The sequence below is a fragment of the Aspergillus saccharolyticus genome (assembly GCF_003184585.1).
Source record: "Aspergillus saccharolyticus JOP 1030-1 unplaced genomic scaffold BP01scaffold_1, whole genome shotgun sequence".
NCBI lineage: Eukaryota > Fungi > Ascomycota > Eurotiomycetes > Eurotiales > Aspergillaceae > Aspergillus > Aspergillus saccharolyticus.
Window position 1 is genome coordinate 902,501 of NW_020290611.1, and position 26,416 is coordinate 928,916.

The window sequence follows — 26,416 nt, forward strand, 5'->3', positions numbered from 1 at the left end:
ATGGTTCATCCATAGGATGGAATTGACTTCAGGTGGGAAATACTGGGTGCGCTACCCAGTGGGGAGAAGAGTTGCTTAATTGCGAAAATGCATAATCCGTTTGGGTCGACTAGTACGCATCCATGTTAGATCAAATATACACTGTCTCTTAGATCAAGGAAATATGGGAAATACTGGTTTTTTATCGTGTGCTAAGCCTCTGAAGCACTGGATCATGAAATGCCAAAAAGAGAAAAAAAAAAAAAAAAAAAAAAAAAAAAAAAAAAAAAAAAAAAAAAAAAAAAAAAAAAAAGGCTCAATGAGCATCTACAGTGACGTGATTTGGGCCTTGTACGGGGATAAAATACGCTAACCTATTATGAGGCCACAGGGGGAGCAATCCCTGCAGCTGCAGAATAGATATTAATAAGTTAATACGAAGGTAACTTAACTACTGGGTTGTTTGTAGCTTGAAAAGAGACTAACCGTGGGGGCCATTTGCAACGGTCGTCCCATAATGGTTCCAGAACAAAGAGGCCGCCTGACCGTAAGTATCTTGTCTAAACGCTCTTGGCAGCCTTGCAGCCGGCCGAAAGTCCCGCTGCCGTTACGCCGATCAGGAAACCTTTCTCCGAGACTATTATCTCTAGTAGCCTGTCGTTGGGGTTGCATTCTGCATGCAGCATATCGCTCAGAGCACGTTACATTTGACCTGAAGTCATGTTCACACATCAATCTCTGGACGGTGGCCAGCACCGTCCTCTGTGAGAGTGGTAAGTACTGGCGCATGCCGATGGCTCCCTGCCTCCCCTTTTTTTGATCCGACACTAACGCAGAGCGATTGGGTATCTTAGGCTTGTGAGCAGTGCACAGCAGAAATTGATCATGAGGCATGCGGACGTCTAAGCATTCCTGCACTGTTATTCTCGCGATGAAGAATTATTCTCTCGATGAAGGAGAAGACTCGAGCTGAGTTAACCAATGTCGCGAGTCATACACAGTCAGGACGATGGGTTGACCGACATCCACCCCGAAAGCCACAATCGAACAGGATCCAGAGTGCCGGAAAGCCATTAGAATCGAGATGCGTTGAGCCGGAAGCTTAAGCATCGTCGGATCAGACGATTGCTTGGCTTTCCAAGCTGAAGATACAGGCCACGAATATGCGGAGTCAACTGCCGCACGGCCTCCGCCATGGCGTACGAGACCAGGTGGGGGATTAACCCAGACAAGAGCACCTTATTCCATAGCGAATATGTCCTACAGGCCAGCTGGTGATGTAGCGCACTGAGGGGCGGTGACAAAAAGAGGCCACCGAGCCGTGACTGTACGACGGGGCGACGACCAGAACGAACAACAATTCCTTGTCCGAATTGACGAACTCCCCGCGGGAGAGGGTTGTGCTGCATGCGCCTCCCCTGTCTTCTTCTGTGTCATATACAATTCCCACAACATGCATTGGCGGAGACAAGTGGAAGGACAGCGAAACCTCGTATCCTGATGCCAGATAAGATAGCAACAGTCACGTGGCAAGGATAGTGTGGGGTAATTGACATTTGCCTTCATCGGCGCATTAGCTGCAGATCATCGATCCTTACTCAACATCCTCAATTTTCATAGCACACCATGGCATCTGCATTTCCCCCTCCCCCCGTCAGTTCCATTGACTGGAACAATGTCGGTTTCAAAGTCCGCGATGGTATGTGACAATGCACCAATGCATCGCTCCCCTTTCCCACCACACATCGATCCCTCAGACTAATCTCCCCCACCCTGCCAAAGTGAACGGCCACATTGAATGCCACTACAACGCAAGCACGTCGAGCTGGTCAGCCCCGAAATTCGTCGCGACCCCTCACCTCAGCATCCACGGGATGGCCCCCGGCCTCAACTACGGGCAACAAGCCTACGAGGGCCTCAAGGCCTTCCGTCACCCGGCCGACAGCAACAAGATCACGGTGTTCCGGCCGGACCGCAACGCAATCCGCATGCGCCACTCCGCCGAGTTCATCTCCATCCCGCCCGTGCCGGAATCCCTGTTTGTCGAGGCGGTGCAGCTGGCCGTCGCCGCCAACGCCGAGTTCGTCCCGCCCCATGAAACCGGGGCGGCCATGTACATCCGGCCGCTGGTGTTCGGGTCGTCGCCGCAGCTGGCCCTGACCGCGCCGGAGGAGTACACGTTCGTCGTGTTCGTCATGCCCACGGGCGTCTACCACGGGGTCAGCGCCGTCGACGCCCTCATCCTGGAGGAGTACGACCGCAGCGCCCCCGCGGGCACCGGGTCCGCGAAAGTGGGCGGCAACTATGCGCCGGTGCTGCGGCACAGCGCCAAGGCGTACCGCGAGGGATTCGGGATCACCCTGCACCTGGACAGCCGCACGCGGTCTGAGGTTGATGAGTTCTCTACCTCCGCGTTCATCGGCGTCAAGAAGGATGCCGCCGACGGCTCCGTCACCCTCGTGCAGCCGGACAGCACGAACGCCATTGACTCCGTCACGGCGGCCTCCGTGCTGGAGATTGGGCAGCGCTTGCTTGGGTACAAGTCCGAGCGGCGCCGCGTGCCGTACGAGGAGATCAAGGAGTTTGACGAGGTCATCGCCTGCGGCACGGCGGCGGCGTTGGTGCCTATCCGCAGTATCACGATGCGGTCGAAGAACGACAAGTTCGTGTTTCAGAGTGGGGGCGAGGCGAACCATGGCGGTGACGTCTGCCGGCAGCTCTTGCAGACCCTCAAGGGGATCCAGAATGGCAAGGTCGAGGATACCTTCGGCTGGAACTTGACGGTCCAGAAACCGCCGCAGGAGTTGTTCGAGGGTGTGGGTGCCCCCGAGGAGGCAGAGTCGAACGGTGTCAATGTACCGTGAAGAAGTCTGGAGCGTAGTTTAGGTAGTTTGCACAGACATACGAGAAAGGAAATGCAGACAATAAAAGTTATTGGTTATTGTAGCATCGTGGGCTTTTTTACTCCATCAATCACATCAAGAAACATGGACTATTTGTTCCCGAGATTTTTACATTATCATACATGACATCATTTCCCCTGGTTCAATCACTGTCGCTCTCGCTTTCGCTTTCGCTTTCACTCTCGCTCTCGCTGTCATCGTCGCTCTCACTATCCTCCCCGGCGCCGGGTATCACAGCTGTCTTCGACTGAAGGGTCTTTATGGCCTCCCTCTCGCGGCTCTTCTTCTCTTCTTCTAGTTCCTGCTTGCGTCTCTCCTTGAGCTCTTTCAGCGAGCAACGGGTCGCTTGAGGCACCCCACGGGCGTGGGACCATGAGAGAGTTGTAGACGGGAACTTAATAGGCGATGGCATATTGGATATCTGCGAGACGGTTTGTTTTGAAGGTGGCGGAGTATCCTCCTCCTCTTCCTCTTCCTCTTCCGATTCCGAGCTTGAGCTTGAGTTCGAATCCGATTCTGACTCCGATTCCGAACTAGATGCGGTCAAGTCGAGCTTCGCTGTGGCTGGACTCGGTTTTCCAAGCAAAGCACGCGATAGAGCCGTTTGCGCAAGCTGCGAGACTCGTTGGGCGGAATCTCCTTGCGCTGGGGATATGATCGCTGCACTGTTCGGCTTTGTTGCGCTGTGAGAGCCGAGTGGTGTCGATCGTAGTTTGTCAGCTTGGTTGACTGGCTGAATTGGCTTGGCCTTGGAAGGTGTCGTGAGCAGACTTTTGAGCGGCCCCAAGTTATCGACTTGCTGGCGCAGATCCCGGAACCTGTTCTGTTGGGCTTTCTTAGCGGACGTGTTAGGCTTGCGTTTGCCGGACTTCTCAAGGGCGTCCCAGGTTTCTATAGCTGTCTTGAGCAGGCGAATGCCGTTGTGCTCACAGCGCTGCTTGGTGGCTTTTTCGAGCGTCTGGCGCGCCTCGGTCACCCAGCGTTTGGCGTCGGCTTCGTCGAATGTCACTGGGCCAGAAGATTGCTTGGGGTTCTCCTTTGAAGTAGACACCGCTATCGCAGGAGGTTTCTCGGAAGCTTTGATTCCACGGTCCGCATCCTTTTTCTTGACAATGCCATTGCTCGATTCTTTCTGGGCTGACGCTGGTGCTGGTCCAGACTTAGTCACAATCAGATCAGATTCATCGGCGAACGAGACTGAGCGACATTTGGGCAATTCGTGAGCGGATTCGTCTTTGCCCAAAGTCAGATGCTCCGGTTTGGCTGGTGTTGTAGGCTTAATTGGGGTTCTCTGAGTACGCGACGGCGATCCAGACGGGACAAAGCGCGTTGCTGATGGCTTGCCGGAAGGGCTACTTGAGATGCCGAGCCCAAGGCCAGCTTTAGGTGGCGCTCGGGGCGAGCACTCCGCGAAGCTTAGGCGCCGACCTGTACCAGAGGAACTCGGGAGGCGATCGCGGCGGCGTGGCGTCGACGGACTGAGTTCGGCTTGGGTCAACATTACTACATCGTCGTCCTCCTCCATCGCCGGTAGAATTTTGGGCTCCTCTCGTCGCGGCTCTTTGTTTGGCTTCGGGCTTTCGGGGCTCAGCTTGCGCTTGCGCAATCCACCGGATTGTTCAATGTCGCCATTTGTACTAACGACGCCGTTGGCATTCAATTCATTGATCTTGACAGGTGTCAAGACAGAGGGCTTCTCCATCGGCGCTACTTGAGTCTCAGCCTCGATCGCGATGGTTATTCCTTCTGGCTGAGTCACAACTTCATCGATATGCTCATGTTCACTCTCGTCAATGACTTCCACGACTTCTCTTGCCTTGTAGCCATTTTGCTCCGCCTTCATGCGTTGCGGTGAGTCATGCATGAGATTCAGTCCTTCCTCAGCGATAGGCTGCGGCGCATTCACTTGTCTCGAGCTGCTGCGTACGGCCGCGGGGCGTCCATTCGAAGCGCTCGAGCTACCGTGCAAATCACCGAGTTCCTGGCTTTCCGCTCTCTTGCGCGGAGTGGTTGGCACGACGGAATGTGTGTGATCTACTTGCGTGATTGCCTTCTTAGTCGAGTGCGGAGATGCCAGATGAATCTCATTAGTCTCCACGGAGGAGACAGGGATATCGCTCGCACGCGATAACAATCCATGATCACTCCAAGCTGAAGAGGTCGCGTGATTATTACTCGAGTCAGCCATGAAGACATCTCCCGGGTCTTCCTCAATCGTCGGAAACCGGCTCATCTCCTGCCGTATGTTCTCCTTCTTAATCCGAATGTTTTCCTTCCTGATGCGCTCAGCGTCTGCCGCAAGGGCATCCCAGTCATGAGTGACGGAGGGCAATCGCTCAGGCATGTGCTGGCTCGGTTTGGTTATAACACGCACTGTGGCGCGCTGATCCGAGGCATCCTGGCGAGCCTTGCCTTGATTGACAAAAACCTCAGCCACGGTCAACTCAGCATCGAGGTCGTAATTATCGTTCGCGTCGTCGAGCAGCTTTTTTATTTCAATAGGCCTAAGAAATCAGCATCTGTTAGCGCAACGAAAGCAAGGAAAAAATCAGCTATGCCCTCTTGTGATCCATCGGAGCACCTGATGGTAAGCTGGAGCCAAAGAACCCTTCCGGTGCTTGTGTTCCGTCCCCAAAATAGTACATGTACTCACTCAGCTTCTGGTCTTCGCTTCTTCCATTTATTGCGAATCCTTTGTGCCAATTCACCCAGATTGATTTCCTCCGGGTTTTCGAGTACCATCAAGTAACTGTCCAGCTCACGATCTCGGAATTCATGCTTTCCGCGAGCATAGCCGGACAGCGGCTCGCGGGCAAAGATTTTAACTCCGAGTCGCAGAAAGACCATCTCGCAGGCGGGACGTGTCGAGCGCGATACGCCAAGGGTATCGAAGATGATGGTTGTGAAAGGCTTTCTACTACACCAGTGACTGGCAGATGGCTTGTTCGTGCATGGAGGAGTTGTTGTTGATTCAAGACAAGAGGAAAGGTGAGGGGAAGGTTTCGAGGTCGACGGGAAGAGCGAGAGAATGAGGAGGGGAGCTGAGAAGAAAGCAGGTGACTAGAATCATAACACGGAGAGGTGTGTTACAAGGTGAATGAGATCAAGATTTGCAATGATTTTGGACAGTGAAGCCCCCCTCAGTGTTGTGCTCGGATTTAACGATCTGTAGCAAAATAATTTATGACAGGGACCCATCATTGGTTGGCGGGGCAGGAATCCACGCGTCTCACCGCCTTGACTCCGCGGAGGAGAATCGCGGAGTCACGTGCATAGCAAGTGCTACCAAAATAGGATATATGACTCTCATGCCATGTCCGCCTGTATCAAATTATCAACTCTGAATATTCGCTCTAACTGAGCTATCCTGCCAGCAATCCTTCTAGATTGGCTAAGACAGTACATCACTTTACAGGTGCAGCTCTGCATGACTTTTACTCTTGGTTTTCTTCATAGGAGACTGAATAAGCAATGAGAACAGTTGAAGCTCTGGGTCTGTAGATATCGTATCATTAGGATGGTTTAACCCTTTATAGCAAGTGCTTATATAAAGGGACCCTGTATCTTACCACGATTTTGATTGTTATTATTGTCCAGGGTAGAAAAGTTATCTGATACATAAAGGCTTCCTACTTGCTTGAAAGTTGTATATAGATTAATCGACTCGACATGTGCTTCTATAAAATATACACTAGAATATACTGAAGGGATTCATGACATAATGGCTCTTTTCGTCCTATTCAGTGCTGGTGCGACTCACGTACTAAATGCTTGAATGGCGGGTAGAAGCTGAGAGTAGAAGCTGAGTCGGTCATATTGGGCGTCGATTCTCAGTTTCTCACTTTCCAAGGGAAGGTGAGATTGAGAATTGAGCCATGATTTTGAAGGCTGCCGAGGGCGGTGAGTCTTCTTACCTCGAGTCGGTGTCAACGCATACGGGCTAGATTGGATTCAAAGTGGTTGATGGACGGTTGCGTAGTCGGAGTTGTACCTTCAGACTTTCGCTCGACTAGTAAGCAAATGTCCAGGAGTGTTGAGGTTCGTATTGGAGATTGGCGTGCGAGGGATCTATACTTCAATAGATACATCTCTCTCATCGTCACTTATACTAGCTAGCTACTAGTCGACTCCACCAGTTGTGGACTCAGACATCCTTCATTCTCAACCTACAGTATGTCACTGACTCTGTCAAGCCCTAACAAGGACCGCTCACTACACGTGACAAAGATAAGAGCCCTTGCCGCATTAGGTCTGGTGTCTCCTCCTCGGGCCGATATCGCTCCCGCAAGCCGGAAGCTAAGGCGATGAATCAGACTTGCCTATTTCAGCCGAAGGAGTCATACCTGCTTTCCCCACTTCCCCCGGCCGTCCTTTATTATCTTCTGTCCTCAGCTCTCAACTCAACTTCTTCTTCACAACACGTTCCATCTTCACATCTGTTTGCCAACATGAGCGCGCCTAAAGCTGTTGCAGAGAATATGCTCTGGGGTGGTCGATTCACCCGTTTGTCTCCCCTGCCTTGCTCAATGGCTTTGTCTGCAACTAACACGTACCTTTTTGCTCGTTACAGAGGGTCTCGACCCCCTAATGGTCCAGTACAACGAGTCCCTGCCTTATGATCGCATCTTCTGGAGACAGGATATTGCTGGCTCCATTGCCTTTGCCCGTGCCAACATCAAGACCGGCATCCTATCCCAACAGGAATTTGCCGAAATCGAACGCGGGTTCAAACAGATTGCCGAGGAATGGAGCACAAACAGCTTCGTTGTGAAGGAAAATGACGAGGATATCCACACTGCCAACGAGCGCCGCTTGTCGGAAATCATTGGCAAGGATATTGGAGGCAAATTGCACACCGGTCGGTCTCGTAATGAGCAGGTTGCCACGGACATGCGGCTTTGGCTCCGCGATGAACTGCGCAAGCTTGACCAATTCCTGTGCGATCTCATCAAGGTCTCCATTGCGCGTGCCGAGTCGGAAATCGACTACCTCATGCCTGGCTACACTCACTTGCAGAAAGCCCAGCCCGTCCGCTGGAGTCACTGGATCCTCTCGCATGCCACCGCATTTGCTAGCGAGTTGCAGCGTTTGCGGGAGGTGACCAAGCGGGTCAACCGAAGCCCTCTCGGTACCGGCGCCCTCGCTGGAAACCCCTTCCACATTGACCGTGAGGCTATGGCCAAGGAGCTGGGCTTCGAAGGCCTTTTGTACAACTCGATGAATGCTGTGGCCGACCGTGACTTTGCCATGGAGACCATGCAATGGGGCAGCTCGTTCATGCTGAAGATCTCTCGCTGGGCCGAGGATCTCATCATCTACAGCAGCTTGGAGTTCGGCTTTGTCCGCTTGTCGGACGCTTACTCGACTGGTTCGTCGTTGATGCCTCAGAAGAAGAACGCAGGTATGTTGGCATTTTAGCTATCGGTAGTTCCATGCGAAAGATGCTAATGCACTATTACAGACAGCCTGGAGCTTCTGCGTGGGAAGTCAGGCCGTGCTTTCGGCCAGATGGCTGGCTTGATGTGTACCATCAAGGGCCTTCCCACCACCTACAACAAGGATTTGCAGGAGAGTGTTGAGCCTCTCCTCGATCACATCAAGACCGTTGGCGACAGCATTCAGATTGCCACCGGCGTTCTCTCCACCCTCACGGTGATCCCCGAAAAGATGATTGCCGCTCTTGCTCCCGAGATGCTGGCCACGGAGATTGCCGACTACCTCGTCCGCAAGGGCGTGCCGTTCCGTGAGGGTCACCACATCTCTGGTCGGGTCGTTGCCCTGGCTGAGAAGTACCAAGTGCCCATGGATACGCTGTCCTTGGAACAGCTCAAGACCGTGGACGCTCGCTTCGACGACGACGTACAAGCTTGCCTGGATTATGAGCGTGCTGTTGAGCTCAAGGATGCAGTCGGCGGGACGAGTCGTCGGGCTGTGTTGGAGCAGACTGGCGTTCTTAAGGGGTTGTTGTAAGATATCATTGGGCTTGGCTATGGGATTTCTGTTTCGGGGCGAACAAAAGCATGGGGTTTCTATATCATTTAATATCTAGAGCGCAATCCTTCGGGTTAGAATTGGCCTCGTTTCTCACTATGACAACGAATATTTCCACCTATTAAGCATGGATGGGACGGATGTTCCAGCAATATGACGCACCTATAGTTATACTAGGATCATTACGTAGAGCCGACGCTCGATGGATGTAGGTTCTTGTTGAATGTGAGTGTGTGGTGGATAAGACATATCATAAAACGCAGTAGAGGCAAACGTACTATTGAAGCAGGATTTGCCCACTGCAATGGCTAGCGACGGCGATCGTTGCCCTCAAGCCTCGCGATAACCACCGGGTGCAGCATAGATCGGCGATTATCTGGACGAATTATGGCATAGATATCGGCGGGGAGTATAGATAGGGACGTGCTCGCTTATGCCCGGTCATTGGCCCACAATTGGGGTTTGAGTTACGTAAGGCCCCAGAGCTCCGACTCCGGGATGAGTCAATGACTGTTAGTCACCAGCTTTCCCTTCCCGACCGTCACTCCAGCCCATTGAATCTAGCATTCCTATATTAGTCGGCTTCACACTCCGTTGCTTCTCTTCTTCTTCCGAATCCAATCTACATCTCATCTCTCACCTCGCATCCTCTTCACACACTCACAAAATGGCCTCTGAAAAGCCCCGTGTCTGTCTGGCCTACTCCGGTATGTCTCCCCGTCTTTCAACCCCGCACTTTGCGCCCAGTGATCCAGGACGAAGGTGATCTCTGCTAACGATCGGTTTTCCATTCTAGGTGGTCTTGACACCAGCTGCATTCTGCGCTGGCTCATCGGTATATCTCACCATGACTTGCTTCACCTCAAGACCGACTAACAACTGTTTCAGAGGAGGGTTACGACGTCGTCTGCTTCCTCGCCAATGTCGGTCAGGAGGAGGACTGGGCCGCTGTCGAGGCCAAGGCGTTGAAGATTGGTGCCAAGAAGATGATTATTGAAGATCTCCAGCGCGAGTTCATCACTGAGCTCTGCTTCCCCGCCATTCGTACGATGCTCGGCTTCTTGTGTGGTGGACACGGCTAACTCTCAGCAGAGTGCAATGCCATCTACGAGGGTCGCTACCTTCTCGGTACCAGCTTGGCTCGCCCCGTGATCGCCCGCGCTCAGATGCGCGCTGCCCAGCGCGAAGGCTGCCAATACGTCAGCCACGGTGCTACCGGCAAGGGTAACGACCAGGTCCGCTTCGAGTTGGCCTTTTATGCCATCCAGCCCTCCATCAAGATCATTGCCCCTTGGCGTGATCCCAAGTTCTTCAAGCGTTTCGCTGGCCGTAACGATCTCCTTGACTACGCCGCTCAGACCGGCATTCCTGTCACCTCTACCAAGGTGAGCACCCGCCATCGTTGATAGTGGATCCGAGCATCATGCTAACATACTACAATAGGCCAAGCCCTGGTCCATGGGTTCGTGAAATTTTGTCTGGTTGTCCGGACATTGCTAACCGTGCAACTTAGACTCCAACTCTGCCCACTGCAGTTACGAGGCCGGTAGGTACACTGCGGACCAAGATGTGTGGGACTCGACTAACGACGTTTCTGCTATAGGCATTCTGGAAGACCCCAACATCACCCCTCCCTCTGACATGTGGACCATGACCGCCGATCCTCTCACTGCTCCCAACGAGCCTGTTGACCTCACCATCCACTTCGAGCAGGGTGTTCCCACTAAGCTCATTGCCCCCGGCAAGGAATACACCGACCCCGTCGAGCTTTTCTATGCTCTCAACAAGCTCGGCTACACCCACGGTGTTGGCCGTATCGATATTGTCGAGAACCGTTTCATCGGTCTCAAGAGCCGTGGCTGCTACGACTGTACGGCGTGCACTCGTTACCATAAATCAGGGACTATTGCTGACATGCCACTTAGCTCCTGCTATGACTATCCTGCGTGAAGCCCACCTGGACCTCGAGGGTATGTTTGATGTCGGTGCCTTATCTGAGATTTGCTAATTGTCACTAGGTCTTGTCTTGGACGGTCAGGTCCGTGCTCTTCGTGACCAATTCGTTACCCACAACTGGTCCATTCAGCTCTACAACGGCCTGTAAGTATCGCCGGATGGGTACTGTGGCGACTGACGATACTGACTCTTTTATAGGTACTTCAGTGCCGAGCGTGAGTTCATTGAGAACAGCATTAAGTTCAGCCAGAAGGTCAGTACTGGCAATCCGGGATGCCGCCCGAACTTACGAAATTCGGTGCTAACATTTTCCCAGCGCGTGAACGGCGAGGTCCGCGTCCGCCTGTACAAGGGCCACACTTACATCCTTGGTCGCTCCAGCAGCACCGAGAAGCTCTACTCTGCTGAGGAGGCCTCGATGGACTCTCTCGAGGACTTCGAGCCCACCGACACCACCGGCTTCATTGCCATCCAGTCCATCCGGTATGCTGCTGATTCCTCTGAACTTTCTAATGCTTGAGCTGACCTGTTACCCCAGCCTGAAGAAGTACGGTCTCCAGAAGGCCGAGGAGGGTGAGAGCCTGAGCCGTGCTTAGGCGTGATATGAATTTTGTACGATTTGAAAGGGATTCCATGGGGGTATTACAAAAAGGATATAAAAGTAGCATCTAATGAATGAATAAGCATAACTATTCTCGACCAACTGGCAGAGGCAGACTGAGGAAATTCCTAATGGGACTGGCTCAGACCCCGTGGGGAATGCACGTGACTGCCTGTCAGTCAGGCTTGCCCCAACAAGACGAATCACGTGGCTCAGGGACTGGCAGCAGATCCACTGGGTGATTGATGGATGATGGATGATTATTGGCAGTCTGGAACCACCGACCAACAGTAATTCAGCCCAGTAGGGGTACCCTTAGTCCTTAATTCAGAAGCATTGATGGGTTGAAAAGATCAGACCCGTGTCTATCCGTGTTCTGTTTCTGGGTCATTGTACCCCCTGTGTTCTTCCCACCGATGATGACGATATTATTAGCTGCAACATTACATTGGACCGGAACAAAGATCGGTCAGAAAGGGGATATTCCAATGTTACATGTGGTCTTGTCAGCGCCCCAGCATCAATATTAGGATAATGCGACCGACAGCCACTCGCTTTCGACTGCCGCTGGTGTCATCTGTCACCGACTATGGAGTACTGAGAAACTAATAAACTCATAAACCAGAGTCTAGCCCCCCCCTCCGTATCCTCAGTAGACTAGTAAATTCACAACGCTACTTACATGTCGCTATTCTTAGACATATAATACTAAAGACAGACGGGCGCTAAACCGCTTGATCATTGATTGCGAGATCATCAGGCGTCGAAGTCTCTCCCTCCCTCACTCTCGCTCACACGTCTCTCGTTTCTCACTCATTCGCTCTTTTATCCGATTCACTCATCCCCCACATCCCCCCTTCGCTTCTTTCATCACCAAATCCCTTACCGATGCGCCACTTCTTCGACAATGTGGTGGTCATCCCGTTTTCTCAGTCTTCTGATCGCCTGCACGACCGCAACGTTGGTGTCGGCCACCCGGCTGATCGAATCCAATGCGCTGAGCCTCTGCCAGAACAGCCCGAACTTCACAGCCACGTATTTCAACGTCCGCTTCACCCCCAACAACCAGTCTCTGACCCTCAGCTTCGATGGGGTCGCGGCCATTTCCGGCTATGTCACCGCCGATGTGGTCATCTATGTCTATGGCTATGAGATGACCATCGAGACCCTGAATCCGTGCACGATGAACCTGCCCGGTCTCTGCCCCATGAATGCGGGGGACATCAACGTTGCGAATGCCAACCTTGTGATTCCTGACGACGTCGTCAAAAGGATCCCAGGTGGGTGCCTCAATCCACAGTCATAACACATAGTGGTGCTGGGTTGAGCTGTGCCCGGGCTGACTGGGCAGTTAATTAGGAATCGCATATACCGTTCCCGATCTGGATGCCTCCGTCCGCGTGTACATCAACTCCACCGATGCCGGCGGAGAAAGCATCGCCTGCCTCGAAGCGACCTTGTCGAATGGGAAGACCGTCTATCAGAAAGGCGTGGGATGGGCCACGGCCGTCATCTCGGGAGTTGGCCTGATCGCGTCCGCCGTCACGGCCAGTCTGGGCAATTCCAACACCGCCGCCCACGTCGCCGCCAACGTGCTGGCCTTCTTCGGTTTCATGCAAGCGCAGGCGATGTTCGGCATGATTTCGGTTCACATGCCGCCCATCGTCACCGCCTGGACGCAGAATTTCCAGTGGAGCATGGGGATCATCCGAGTGACTTTTGTGGAGCGGATCTGTACCTGGTATCAACGGGCCACGGGCGGCACTCCCGGCACGGTGCTTTCGGAGCTGTCGACAGTGTCGGTGGAGGTCATGCGGCGCAAGAAGCGATCGATCGAGCGCGCGGCCCTCGGCCTCTTCAAGCGGGACAGCCAGGGCAACACGGCCAAGACCGGGACCGTCGTCGTCCGTGGGATCAAGCGGGTCGGGTTTACGGCGGGGATTGAGGGGACCAACATTTTCCTGACCGGGCTGATCTTCTTTGTGTTTGGCGTCGCGGTGGTGATGATCATCGTCGGGCTTTTGAAGGCTGTGTCCCAGCTGCTGGCGCGACACGGAAAGATCAAACGGGACCAGTTCGCCGACTTTCATGTGTCCAAGGGGATCTTGTATCGGATGATGCAGATTGGGTTCCCCCAGATGTGTGTTCTGTGCTTGTGGGAGTTCACCCAGCATGATTCCGCGGCGGAAGTGCTTCTGGCGGCGGTCATGTTGCTGTCCGTGGTGGGTGCCTTGGGCTGGGCGGCGGTCCAAGTGATCATCATCGCGCGCAACTCGGTGGGAATGCATCGGAACCCCGCGTTTATCCTGTACTCGGACGAGACGTGTCTGAACAAGCTGGGGTTTCTGTACGTCCAGTACCGCGCCACCGCCTATTACTTCCTCGTCCCCGCCATGCTGTATGTCCTGGTCAAAGCGCTGTTCATCGGCCTGAGCCAGCCGGCGCCGATTGTGCAGACGGTCGCCCTGGTGATCATCGAGACGTCGATGCTAATTGCGATTAGCATTTTGCGCCCGTGGATGGACCGAAAAACCAACGGATACAACGTGGCGATCGGCGCGATCAATTTTCTGAATGCGATCTTCCTGCTGTTCTTCTCGCAGGTGTTCGACCAGCCGGGACTGGTGACGGGCGTCATGGGGGTGATCTTCTTCGTGTACAACGCGGCCTTTGTGTTGGTTCTGTTGGTGCTGGTTCTGGTCACCTCGGGGTTCGCCATCTTCTCGAAGAACCCGGATCTGCGATACCAGCCGATGCGCGACGACCGCGGCTCGTTCATCAAGTCGCAGAGCCAGCTGGGGATGACGGAGCTGGATGCGCTGGGATCGACGGCCCGGGGGGAGAGTCCGCTGAAGCGGTTCTACATGGCGGGCGAGGGGAATGTGTCGAGTGGTACGGGGGTTGGGGGTCCGGGCAGTCGCGACAGCATTCCCAGCAGCGCAAGGGGGAGTCCGGTGGGCGATGTCTCGGAGCGGGTGCACGCTGCATGATTCTGAATGACTGATACGATGGCGTTGACTATTTGAATGATTTACTGGGATCTGGTGGGAAAAGGGCGTCTTCGATTTTACTGGATCTACGGTTGAACAGGAGGAGCTTTTCTGCCAATGGATGTCTTTGCTTGATTGTGATTGTTATTTGTAGCGTCGACCTGTCGTAGCCACCTCCACTTTCCTCCTCTTGATCAGACCACCCTTCATGTCAATGCACTGCAGGACATACTGACTGACAACCACATCCAGTCAAATAGCCGATAGCCGAATTCGCAATCGGCGGGGGTTATGTTGGACCAGTGATTGGCCGGATAGAGCCACTATGTCGCCATCCCCGCTGATCTGCTGCCATCATCCAGTGCTTCTCAGCCGATGCCCGATAGACGACGGAGGTATACTTCCTGTATACTGTGTACGGTGTACGGTGTGTTAGTAGACCTCCGCGTTGCGTGCGGGGTGCATAGCACTTAAATACGTATACTATGCCTCCTCACCAACACAACCAGAATCCACCTCTCATCCAGCTAACATAACGTTACCCTTCTTCTCCCCAAATATCATCCCCAGACAGCCATGGCATCTACAGCCAAACGCCCCAACTTCCTCGTCATCGTCGCCGACGACCTGGGCTACTCGGACATTGGCTGCTACGGGGGCGAGATCCGCACCCCGAACTTGGATCGTCTGGCGGCGGAGGGGGTGCGATTTACCGATTTTCATGCTGCGGCGGCTTGCTCGTAGGTCCTACCTTCACTCCGCCTGATACTATATATTCAATCTCTCCACAACGGGCTTCCCGGGGGAGAACCCCGGGACCCCCCTTTCTTTCAGCTTCCTGGAGCCCACTTCATCTTATATTCTCTCAATATAAGGCTTTCCGGGGGAGAACCCCCGGACCCCCCTTTTCTTTCAGCTTCCTGGCCACAAACTCAACCCCCATACTAACAATCGCAGACCCACGCGGGCCATGATAATGACAGGAACAGACCACCACATCGCCGGCCTGGGCAACCTCATCGAATGGACCAACATCACCGGCCAGAACAACGCAGGCCACTCCACCGCCCCGCAGCGCGGCATGCCCGGCTACGAGGGGTACCTCAACGAGCGGGTCGTCGCCCTCCCCGAACTCCTGCGGGATGCCGGCTACCACACCCTCATGGCCGGCAAGTGGCATCTCGGCCTGACCCCCGACCGCGCCCCCCACAACCGCGGCTTCGCGCGCAGTCTGGCCCACCTCCCGGCCTGTTCGAACCACTACGCTTTCGAGCCCCAGCTGCAGGGGGACGATGAGACGCCGGAGTTTCTGGAGGCGAGTTTCATTGCCCTCCACATGGAGGATGGGGAGTATGTGCGGCGGTTGCCGGAGGGGTGGTATAGTTCCAATGGGTATGGGGAGAAGATGTGTGAGTATCTGAGAGATTGGTTTGAGGGGACACCGGGGAAGACAGATAAAGAAGAAGATAAGGAGGGGCAGGGGCAAGGGCAACGGCCGCCCTTCTTCGCCTACCTCCCCTTCACGGCGCCGCACTGGCCCCTCCAAGCCCCGAGGGAATACATCGCCCACTACGAGGGGGTCTACGCCGCCGGCCCCGACGCCCTCCGCCAGCAGCGCCTGCAGAACCTCAAAACCCTGGGGCTGGTGCGCCCCGACGTCGAAGCCCACCCCGTCGTCGCCGACGAGACCAAACCCTGGGAGGAGCTCACCCCGCACGAACAGGCCCTCTCGGCCCGCGCCATGGAGGTCTTCGCCGGCATGGTGGAGTGCATCGACGCCAACGTCGGGCGGGTGGTCGACTACCTCCGCGCGATCGGGGAACTGGACAACACCTTTGTCTGCTTCATGTCGGACAACGGGGCCGAGGGCGCCGCCTACGAGGCCTACCCGATGGTGCAGAGCGGGGTGATGCCGCACCTGCAGAAGTACTACGACAACCGTCTGGAGAATCTGGGCAATGGGAACTCGTTCATCTGGTACGGGCCGCGCTGGGCGCAGGCGGCCACCGCCCCCTCCCGGCTGTACAAGGCGTACACCACCGAGGGCGGCGTGCATGTGCCCTTCCTGGCGCGGTTCCCCGCGGCGGACCCCGCGGTGCAGGCGCATGTGCGCGCCGGCGGGATCACCGACCAGTTCGCCACCGTCATGGATCTCGCCCCGACCATCCTCGAGATGGCGGGCGTCGCCCATCCGGCGCCGCGGTACCGGGGACGCGAGGTGGTGCCCCTGCGCGGCCGCTCGTTCTACCCCTGGGCGACCGGCACCCGCGACCGCATCCACGAGAAGGAGTTCATCCAGGGCTGGGAGACGTGCGGGCGCGCCGCCCTGCGCTTCGCCGACTGGAAGATCGTGTATATCCCCAAGCCGCAGGGGCCGGGCCGCTGGCAGTTGTATGATTTGGCCCAGGACCCCGGCGAGATCCACGACCTGGCCGAGACCTTCCCCGAGCGGCTGCAGCAGCTCCTCAAGCTCTGGGATCAGTATGTCCTCGAGACCGGGGTCATCCCGCTCAGTCCGGAGCTGGGCGAGTTCCTCGAGGCGACCGAGGCCCAGATGCCCGAGAATGCCTGGATGGAGTATGATTACTGGAAGAAGGGGGCGAGGGACGAGCCCGAGCGGTTCATGCGGAAGCCGCCGCGGTTCCAGCGCGTGGTGAAGCAGTTTTAGCGAGATGTTGAGTGGTAGGAGGTGTGTATATATCACGTTCAGACTTGATATACCCTGGTTACATATTTGCTCCTGGATTCCTAACTCACTGAGTCAATGCAGTGATCTTTCTGCAACTTTTACTTACTAGGGTTAATGATCTAACCTGAGTAGGCTCCCTAAACAGTGCGTAAACTACTCCTTTTCTGAAACACTAGTGCTATAACAGGTATTCTCTCAGAAAGTTCAGAGTATCATCAAATTCAGAGGTGTTGTTTTCTTACTTTCATTTCAATAACTATTACTTCAATACGGATACTGTACGCATAGAACTATAACCGCTAGGGGATCATCACCCCCCATTGTAGCCTACAACCTGTTTGATGGCCATTGACATCTAGGTAGGTAGAAGCGGAAACAGCCCGTATCGCTGGGCTTTCTCCATTCTCTACCGACCGGTAACTCTTCAAGGGTCGATCTAACCACCCCCGCAAGACTCCAAGTCTCCTTACTGTCGGACTGGCTCCATGTGCAAGTAACTGACGGGAAGAGAGACGATGGAGACTCCTCACTGGCGTTCCTGAGGGGAAAGCGCGCTAGGATACGGACAGTACCGACAACTATACCACACTGCCAGACAAATGAATGAATGGAAGGATACATCAATCATCGCACAACCGTACATCATCTCCCCGTGGCGACCAGTCTCACCCGGATATTCTCCGCCGCGTGGTCAAGCGCACTTGTTGTCCAGTTCGTCGGATGAACGGGGGCGGGAACGGCTGCGGAACGCACTCGGCTCCACCCCCATCCTCTGCTTGCCCTCCCGTGCTCTCCTCGCGGTACAAAATCAGTAATGGCAGCGGGTTCGTCCCCCCACGTATGCAGACGCGACCGCCGCGTCTGAACAGCCGTGTCCGATCCAGACGGTGCAGCTCAGGAGCCAAACCCAGAGCCGGAAGCGCGATCCACTCCCAGTGCACCTGGACGAAGGGGAACCTCAATCATGGTGTGCCCCGCTGTCTGGTTGCCGAGCACCGAACTCGAGCCCCGGCTGGTCGCGGTAAAGACCGCGTCACGGAGGGTCTTGGAGAACGCGGCGGCGACGTTGGTCAAGGCGCACGAAAGAGTAGCCGGCCTGGGTGACGATATCGCACGCAGTTCGAGCGGTCTCATGCTTGTATGACAGTCTGCCCGTCAGGGACTAAAGACTTGGTGATGACGGTGACCTGGTTCGAAGCCGAGCCTTCCTTTCCCCCTTCTCCCACAGCGCAGACGTACCCCGTGAATCTGCTTCCAGACACTAAGCTCCCAATCGTGATCTCGGTCATCGAGCTGGGAATGCTGGCAACAAGACGATCATCCATGTACACATAATATCCCTGAGCATTGGTGGCCGCGGTCCAGGACAGCGTTGCGGAAGTATCGTCGGAGCTTACCACCGTCAGGTCAGCGACCCCTCCTGCCGCACCACCCGACCCCCAATCGACGGCGTCGGCAATCAGCAGTGAGCCACCGCGAATTGCATTCAACATGCTCTGGACGTACGAGTCCTCCGGCAGCGTGTCGTAAGGATTAGGTAGGTCGTCATTGGTGAGTTGCAGGAAGCCCGCGCCGCGCTCGTTGGCCAACGTGAGCACGTCGCCGATCGCGGACTCGGTAACGTTGTAGACGATGTGCCACAGCTTCCGCGGGTCCTGGGGAGTCCAATTGTTGGGTACGTAGTGGTTGAGATACGCGTTGTAGCCCTGCTCGAATGTGAGCAGGGTATCCATGCTATCCTCGAAGCAAGCCGCCATCGGTGACCCGGGGTTGAGCACGGTATAGGCACCGGGATGCGCACGTTTGGTATAGGCGTTGATATACTTGTACAGGTTCACGTGCTCGTTCTCGTCACCGCAGTTGGGCCAGCCTTCGTCGAAGAAGATGCCGCCAATCCGGTCGCCATAGAGCGCGTACCACATATCGACATCCTCTTCGATCTGGGCGGCCCAATCCGCGAGTCCGCCCAATCCCAGCCGCGTCTGGAACTTTTGATCGCTGATGCCCAGATATCCCGTTCGCACATAGCCAAGCACGGTTTTGTTGGCATCCGCAGCGCGTTGAATCACATCCTGCCAGTGGACATCCACCGCTGAACCCGGACCGTCTACGACGTTGGCAACCAAGATAGGCATCTTGTGCGCATCGTACTGGATCAACCGATCCCATGCAGCCGGGTCACTGAGGGGATTGATGTATGATGCCACGGCAATTTGCTGCCCTTGTGCGGCTGGTGGATCCCTTGTCGGATTGGCACCGCGCCCCGTGATTGTTGCGGTGGTGATGTTTTGCGCGTCGCACGGTGTCACGGTCGAGCAAATGGTGTTGCATGCGGCCTGGGGTGCCCATGGGATGACACTTGCATTCGTGCTCTGTGATTGACATGCTGTGGCATTTGCACCCCCTTGTCGCGCGGCGGATGGGATCATGTTATCGGTCGTGATGGCCTCGTTGGCGAAGAACAGCCAGGAGACGGCGAAGGCTCCCACCGCCAGGCCATGCATATGAGATGCGTACTGGTTGAGATCCCCGACTGTAAAATAGTCGTCGCCAGCATGAGCAAGGACGGGGAGAATGAGAATGAGAGACAGTGATAAGAGCATCAAGGGCGTCATGGCGTCCAGTGAAAGGAGTGAATTCTGGATGTGGTGACAACCCACTGCTGAAGGTGTTGGAGCCAACTCACGATCATTTAAAACAGAATTCCAGGCTAGAATAGTTTGATCCTCATATGTTGACATTGAAGGTGGGAGCTCCGCAGCGAGATTCCGCACGTTCTTTGGCTTTGCATTTGTAACATTCCAAGTAAGTGGAAATGGAAGTGGGACATGCAGAGGTTCGGAAGAGCTGCATGTACTGACTGCATAAACACATCCATCTCCCAGAAATTCTTTTCTGACTCCATTCTCGTTGCGGTTTCCATGAGTTATGAGGTCTTGGGGGATTGTAGACGTGTACTGTATGTACTCCACTGTACATTATCCACTGTACATAGTCTCAGGTTGCCACAGCGTAGCGAGGGTTCCACACCAAGATCGATGTCTTGGCCAGTACAGTACAGTACAGTACAGTACACGTTTCAGGCCAGACAATCTATAACGTTAACTTTTAGTTATGAAGCAATCCGACCACACGATGCCTTGCAATCTCCGACTGCGACAAGCATAGGGTTTACTCTACGCATCTCGACTCGCTTACTGCCAGGGTATACACTGGTGGACAATCATCCAATCAAATTGCAAAGTGAACTCCCAAAGCCATAAATCAAGCAATAATCGCTCAGGTATAGCAGCATAGCAAAGCAAGCCCCATCACTCATCCTCGACCAACCACGCTCTTCTTCACATTCACCCCAGTCATGACCATCCTCCATCCATCTTTCCGCGGAATCTGCACCGTCAGTTTGAGACTCTCTCGCGGAAAAAGCGTCACGTAGTTATCCGACCAGATAACCGGAGCCATTTCTCCGTCCACCTCGTCTTCCTGTCGATTTGCCGCGTCAACGGCCGTCAAACGAATGAAGAAAGCTGGAATGTCGGCCTTATTCTCCAATGCCACTTCCAATGTTGACCCATCTTCCGTGGTCTGCTTTCGGTTCACATGCGCCAACACACTGGCCATTCGCAGAGTGCTCAGCCCGGTAAAGTCCGCGTACCGCGAGACCGGAGTGGTATACCAATTCGTCTTCTCCCAGTCCAAGATATCGTTCTTCTTGGTCACCCAGTACACATTGCGACTGAGCACGGACCCGTTGGCCGAGTCCTTGAGCAGCAACTTCAGAAAGCCCACTCCGGAAAGCTGATTCACGGCATCTGCCACGTTGGCTATAGGGATGGAAGCTCCCGGCTCCGTCTCATCCACTCCAACCACCACCTGCCTGTCCACTGTCTTTCCATCAGCGGCCGTGATCAACTCGACCTCTACCCTCCTCTTGTCTCTGTGTCTGCCACTTGTCGGCTGGTGGTGATTGTTCACCACACGAATGTCCTGGCTCACGTAGTCATAAGCCACATGTTCCCCCTGCGCTGCGGCCGCCTTGGTCCCGAAATACGCCCCAGCAGGACGAAGGTAGTAATCGAACAGCTGCCAATGCAGACTCGGCCACGCACTATTCAGCATCCAATAGATTACCCCCATGGCGGGGCGGCCCCCATTCCTACTGGAATTTTGGTTCATTGTGAACCCCTCAAACTCTGCCCGTGTGGCCTCGTAGTCCATCATCTGGCTTTTCTGGAGATAGTCCTCCAACGATGTGGGCGTCCCATATCGGCGGAAAAGCGCAGTGTTGTAGAGCTTGCGGGTATGAAATTCCCCAGCTCTTGGTGGTGACAGATGATATGATCCCGCCGATGGATGGCTCCAAAGATTATGCAGGTCGGCTGGACTCAGGAATCGTGTTAAGGACGGGAAAGTGGGCGTCCCGACGCCGGGACCTTGTTCGGATCCGAAGCCGTAGGCGGTACCCCATTCTGTGATGTCTTGGTCCTGCGGGTTCGCAGTCCAATAGTTCGGAGGCACCCAGTCGTAGGGCCCTAGCATCTTCATTCCCGAGGGTCCTAACGCCGGGGGGCTTCCACGGCCGGAGGCAGAGGCAATGATTGGATTGGTCCAATTGGTCTGTTCAAGGGCGCTGAGGAATTGGGCGGTAGCGTGCTCATTCGGCCAGTAGTCGGATCCCAAGATAAAGCCAAGGAGGGATGGGTGGGTTTGGAGGTAGGCTGATTCGTGGTACATTTGGTGATAGGCAGTGGTGTAGTCGGTTGAAGTCCACTGGCGGGCTTCACTGTCGGGGTTGTACTAGATACACGTGAAGGTCAGCAGGGGGCGTGAAACATCTACGCGCGTGAAGGTGAGACAAAGGGGGTTCATACCTCCCATGCCTCCCATTTGTCGCAACATTCCCAACCAGCCAAAACCATGATTCCCATTCGGTCTGCTAGATCATAAAACTCTGGATGCTCGAGCTTGCCTTCGAGTCGAATCGTGTTGAGACCCATATCAAGCACGTAGCGGAAGATGGCGCGAATGCGGTTGATGTCAAAGCGGAGAAAGAGGTCGGGTGCATAGCCCGCGCCGCGCACGTGGAATGACTGGCCGTTAATACTGAATGAGCGATCTTTGTTGGAGTTGAGCTGAGATTTGACGTGGCGAATTCCAAAGGTTGAGCGTCGGGACCGATCTGAGACTGTCCCCTGGAGAGTGGTTACGTTGAGCTGAACAGCGTAGAGCGACTGACGGCCCCAGGTGGCAGGCCACCAGATCTGTGGGTTGGGAATAACCACGGGAAGCGAGACGGTGGCATGTTCATTTGGCTTCAGTCGAACATTACCAGAGAAAGGAATCCGCTGTTGCATGCCAACATCCTGGTCCGTCTCGATGATACCTTGAAGAGCTCCCTGAAAAGGCACGTTGTTGTGGTTGGTGACATCCGTGATCACCCACACCGTGGCTCGCTCGTTGGGTGCGGTCTTGAAGTCGGTGACGATCCGAACTGGAGACAATGAGGTAGGCCCGGTCTGCTTCAGCTCAATATCTCGCCAAACACCCGTGCCGTTATCTGGTGGAGCAGGATTCCAGTCTGCAAATCCCTGGCTAAAATCAGCGTGGTAGTCTGTCGGGTAAGCCTGGACGACAAGGGCGTTCTTTCCAGAGCGAACGTGTGCCGTAACGTCATACTGGTGGCCGCCAAAGCTTCCTTGTTGATAGTCGCTGGAGGCAACTTGTGCGCCGTTGAGGTAGAGATCAGCCTTGGATGAGATACCATGTGTGACAAGAAAGATGTGATCGCCTCGGGGTGGAACCTGTAGGCCAAACTCTTCACGATAGAGCCATGGAGACAGGAAGTCGGATAGTACCACGCCATTCATATGGTCCGAGTAGAAAAGTTCCGACTCGTTGTAAACTCCAGCTTGAAGCAAGCCAGCCATCACAGTGCTGCGTGGACCGATGCGGTGCCATGAGTCGGTCTTGACATCAGGCTGCGAAAGCTTGCGTGCATCTTCTCTGGCTTGAACTGAAGACTGAAGGTACCAGCCTGGAATCGTCACCGAGTCACCAGGGTTTAACGCAAATCCAGATACCAGCGTGAGGAAGCCGAGGAGACAAAACGAGCATGAAGGGTACATTGTTTGGGTTGGTGTAGACAGAAGCAAATCGCGTTCACCTCTTAATGGTCAAGTTGGTGAGGAAGGTAGAGGAGCAGAGAAGGAGCGAAGGAGATGGCAACGGAGGTGGGATGGGCTGCAGTGCTGCTGCTGCTGCGATGACTCAAATGTTCCGTTGGCCCCAAACAGTCAAATGGTCATCAAGGCTTTTACGACTCACCATGACGTCGGTTGTACAGAGACTTCCTGAGCTGATGTCGCGAGACAAAATGAAGACATGCTCTGAGGCACATGGATTTGGCAAAGATGGGCGGATTACATTGTCAGACACCGTGTGACATGGAGTGACTTTTTCTTTCCATTCAGCAGTGAAATATCTGTAAGGGCGCACATGAGATACTGTCAAGGCAACCTGCATGACACTGATGTGACGCAGAATGCTGCTTTCTCACAAATAGACAGATATCACTCAAGCTTTCCACTCAAAGACAGTCGAGGCACTCTGCCTAGAGATTCTTCAGGGTCCAGGTACCCCCTTGCAGTCCCTTCGCCTTGCCATTGATCAATCTTATAACTTGTCCCTGGGTAGACACTAACTGTCCAGTGATACCCGCAATCTCCACCGACCCCGAGGTACCATTAGGCGTAGTCAACGTCAACTGCTGAAACGTGCCGGCTGCCGACTTCTGGAACTGTGTCGCGAATAGTCCCAACGGTGTTTCCAACCCTGCTTCGACTCGAGTAAGGTTACCAGGTTGTGGCTTGAATAACCAGGTCAAGCCAGCGGGGCCGGTCAGACGCAATCCCGCCGTGTAGTCTGTGAGGGCAGAGGTGGGACCCGTAGACCACCCGTGGGCATGAGACACTCGCGGCGCGTTCCGATAAGGTGCATAGACCAGGGATCCATCGGTGGAGTAGCCTTCAATGAAAGTAGAATTGGTCATGCGAGGATCATCCAGCATGAATCCCCATTGCAGACGCAGGAGGTCAAGGGCTCGGTTCGGCTGATTGGCCATATAATGCGCCTGTAGTTCGAATCCGCCGATGAAGGGAGATACCGTGGATCCTGCTTCAGGTGCGGGTGCCCCATAAGATCCCCAGCGTGCCGCTAGAGCAGAGGAAATCGCAGCAGATTGATTGGAAGAGAGAGTGAGATTCGCTTTGACGGCCCAAGCATTGCCATCTTGCGGATGAAGAGTCGTAGTCTCATTGTCACGGTACAGATTATTCTGTGCATCCCATAGGCGAGTATTGGCAGCCGCTTTGATTCTCGATGCGACGATGGTCCAGTTGCCCACACTGGTGCGATCGTTGAGAGAAATTGCCAAAGCGATGGCATCATTGAGGACGTAGTAGAGAATCGCATTGGCCTCAATGTTCTGCCCGAAGTTAGCACCGCCCCCTGGTCAACGGTGGGGTACATCCTGCTTTGACTATGAATACTTACATGTCCTCCCATACCAGATCGTAGCCAGTCGGCACTGGCAGTGATATTGGCCAGACCAGAATCATCAACGCTCGATAGAGCCCATTGCAGGCCTTTTCTGTATTGTCCCCAGTAACGGGTGATCCAGCTTCGGTCTCCAGTGTATAGATAATAGGACGAGGCGCCAATCAAACTGTGGAGGTGGTACGTGTAGCTTGTTATGTCCAAAAATGGCCTTCCCGCATATGGAAGTCGGCCATCAGCTTTTTGAAGCACAAACAAAGACTCCAGAGCCGTTCGAACACTTCCCAGATCTGCAGTGCTGACTGCTGCACTTCCGATAGCAATCGACATGTCACCCGGCCAGACCAAGCGATCACGCTTCGCTCCGTCAACCAAAGTACTACTGCCGTTTGTGATAGTATAATTGTTCCACCACAGATCAGTTTGCGGAAGGGTGATGTTGTCAGAGGAAGAGATGGCACTTAGCCAGACCAAAGAGTCTCCGGCGGTGGGATCAATGGTACAGAGCTGCAAGGTATAAGCGCCTGCATACCAGATCCGGTTGATAAGCTCATCATTGCTGTGAAAGTAACCTTTGTATCCGCGAAGATCCTGAGTCGGAGCAGCCGTGTAGTTGATGGTGAGAGCTTCGAAAGACACAGTAGCGGTAGAATTATTGACGAGGGTGAGATATCGGAATGCGCCCCGCTGGTGCTTCTTGTCCGCAGTATATATGCCCGGGCCTCCTACAGAGAACCAGAGTGGCGAGTCAAGGCCGGAATCAGCGGTAGCATCACACGCCTCACTGCTGATCCAGAGATTGGACTCTGTAAAAGTGACTCCAACTTGGGCTGCTTCTGCGGAGCTCGAAGCGACATGCAGAGAGACAAGACCGGCAATGTTGCGACCAAAATCATATGTCACGGATGACTTGCCATGCAGAGTGGTCTGATCCAACGTTGAATCAGTGAGAGCGTCCGGGTTGTCAACGGTTCCCTCCACTTGACACACCGTAGAGGGAATCAAAGTCCTGGAGTGAGGGGCAAGAATATATTCTTCGAAAGGGATGGCGCGCGCGACAATGGCCACCAGAGCCGGACTCAATATCCACGATGACCACAGCATCTTGAGGCTGTGATGTGTCTGGAATTATAGAGATTCGCTTGCCCTTTCCCGAGCCAGATCGGGGTCTATATAAGTGTCGCACGAGCGCCCCTGGCTTGACATCTGGACAGAGATGGCAGTCCATCGGGCAATCGACACCCGAATGCAAGCAGACTCGGGGAAAACTCCAACCGAGTTGAAGCTCACTACATCAAAACCCCTCAGAGTCAGATCTTGGCAGATAAGTGGAGACTATGCAGCTGATACTATAGAAATCCGTGTGGGGTTAATGCGGCAGTTGAAGCGGCAGCTCTCCCAGGATGTATACTGGACTTAGAACTAATATAACAAAGGAATATCATTCTGGTGATAGTCAAAGCTCAAGTAGAGGAGAATTGAATCTCTCCCGAACTGGAGATCCAAATACCGACTGAATTGAGGACTCGTGGGGATAGGAGAAAGGTGACGCCATGGGAGGTAGCCAAAGAAACCCCGGGAGGTTCGATTTCCCCGCATTTTGTGGGGAAAGTCCGGGTGAAGAAAAGGTTGACCGTTGGCCCCATGGTGTGATATGATGCATGGTCAATGTGAGCATGGTCAATGATGTGAAGCCCCTTGGCTCCCTTATATGACAGAATCCTACTTCCCGGATTGAGCCACATGGATGTTC

At 54.3% G+C, this 26,416-nt stretch overlaps 9 protein-coding genes across 9 annotated transcripts; 5 read left to right on the forward strand and 4 right to left on the reverse strand.

Moving 5' to 3' along the window:
* Nucleotides 1–1,605: 1,605 nt before the first annotated feature.
* BP01DRAFT_378462 (branched-chain amino acid aminotransferase) lies at nt 1,606–2,843 on the forward strand (the record flags this gene model as incomplete). Its single annotated transcript, XM_025577061.1, has 2 exons — nt 1,606–1,678; nt 1,762–2,843. 2 exons carry the CDS (start codon nt 1,606–1,608, stop codon nt 2,841–2,843), a joined length of 1,155 nt encoding a protein of 384 aa, XP_025435835.1.
* A 181-nt stretch (nt 2,844–3,024) lies between these two features.
* On the reverse strand, nt 3,025–6,016 carry BP01DRAFT_387997 (uncharacterized protein; the record flags this gene model as incomplete). Its single annotated transcript, XM_025577788.1, has 2 exons — nt 5,536–6,016; nt 3,025–5,386 (listed from the first exon to the last, which is right to left on the reverse strand). Exons 1-2 carry the CDS (start codon nt 5,727–5,729, stop codon nt 3,025–3,027), a joined length of 2,556 nt encoding a protein of 851 aa, XP_025435836.1. The 5' UTR covers nt 5,730–6,016.
* A 1,261-nt stretch (nt 6,017–7,277) lies between these two features.
* On the forward strand, nt 7,278–9,002 carry BP01DRAFT_352397 (argininosuccinate lyase ARG4). The gene is made up of 2 exons (XM_025573929.1): nt 7,278–8,283; nt 8,344–9,002. The coding sequence occupies exons 1-2, from the start codon at nt 7,470–7,472 to the stop codon at nt 8,850–8,852; spliced, it is 1,323 nt and encodes a 440-aa protein (XP_025435837.1). The 5' UTR covers nt 7,278–7,469; the 3' UTR covers nt 8,853–9,002.
* A 415-nt stretch (nt 9,003–9,417) lies between these two features.
* BP01DRAFT_352398 (argininosuccinate synthase) lies at nt 9,418–11,527 on the forward strand. Its single transcript, XM_025573930.1, has 12 exons — nt 9,418–9,580; nt 9,670–9,708; nt 9,762–9,917; nt 9,966–10,258; nt 10,317–10,335; nt 10,387–10,419; nt 10,477–10,743; nt 10,799–10,843; nt 10,892–10,973; nt 11,028–11,082; nt 11,146–11,312; nt 11,368–11,527. Exons 1-12 carry the CDS (start codon nt 9,541–9,543, stop codon nt 11,423–11,425), a joined length of 1,254 nt encoding a protein of 417 aa, XP_025435838.1. The 5' UTR covers nt 9,418–9,540; the 3' UTR covers nt 11,426–11,527.
* A 567-nt stretch (nt 11,528–12,094) lies between these two features.
* On the forward strand, nt 12,095–14,605 carry BP01DRAFT_352400 (transient receptor potential ion channel family protein). The gene is made up of 2 exons (XM_025573931.1): nt 12,095–12,710; nt 12,790–14,605. Exons 1-2 carry the CDS (start codon nt 12,338–12,340, stop codon nt 14,418–14,420), a joined length of 2,004 nt encoding a protein of 667 aa, XP_025435839.1. The 5' UTR covers nt 12,095–12,337; the 3' UTR covers nt 14,421–14,605.
* A 264-nt stretch (nt 14,606–14,869) lies between these two features.
* Nucleotides 14,870–17,183, forward strand: BP01DRAFT_412727 (arylsulfatase). Its single transcript, XM_025578964.1, has 2 exons — nt 14,870–15,160; nt 15,378–17,183. The coding sequence occupies exons 1-2, from the start codon at nt 14,997–14,999 to the stop codon at nt 17,086–17,088; spliced, it is 1,875 nt and encodes a 624-aa protein (XP_025435840.1). The 5' UTR covers nt 14,870–14,996; the 3' UTR covers nt 17,089–17,183.
* Nucleotides 17,184–18,239: 1,056 nt separating this feature from the next.
* BP01DRAFT_286874 (uncharacterized protein) lies at nt 18,240–19,538 on the reverse strand (the record flags this gene model as incomplete). Its single annotated transcript, XM_025571482.1, has 1 exon — nt 18,240–19,538. One exon carries the CDS (start codon nt 19,536–19,538, stop codon nt 18,240–18,242), a length of 1,299 nt encoding a protein of 432 aa, XP_025435841.1.
* Nucleotides 19,539–20,424: 886 nt separating this feature from the next.
* BP01DRAFT_361881 (putative glycosyl hydrolase) lies at nt 20,425–23,234 on the reverse strand (the record flags this gene model as incomplete). The annotated part of the gene is made up of 2 exons (XM_025576197.1): nt 20,425–21,906; nt 21,981–23,234. The coding sequence occupies 2 exons, from the start codon at nt 23,232–23,234 to the stop codon at nt 20,425–20,427; spliced, it is 2,736 nt and encodes a 911-aa protein (XP_025435842.1).
* Nucleotides 23,235–23,719: 485 nt separating this feature from the next.
* On the reverse strand, nt 23,720–25,767 carry BP01DRAFT_370490 (putative alpha-L-rhamnosidase A; the record flags this gene model as incomplete). Its single annotated transcript, XM_025576609.1, has 2 exons — nt 23,720–24,592; nt 24,661–25,767. 2 exons carry the CDS (start codon nt 25,765–25,767, stop codon nt 23,720–23,722), a joined length of 1,980 nt encoding a protein of 659 aa, XP_025435843.1.
* Between the last annotated feature and the right edge of the window lie 649 nt (nt 25,768–26,416).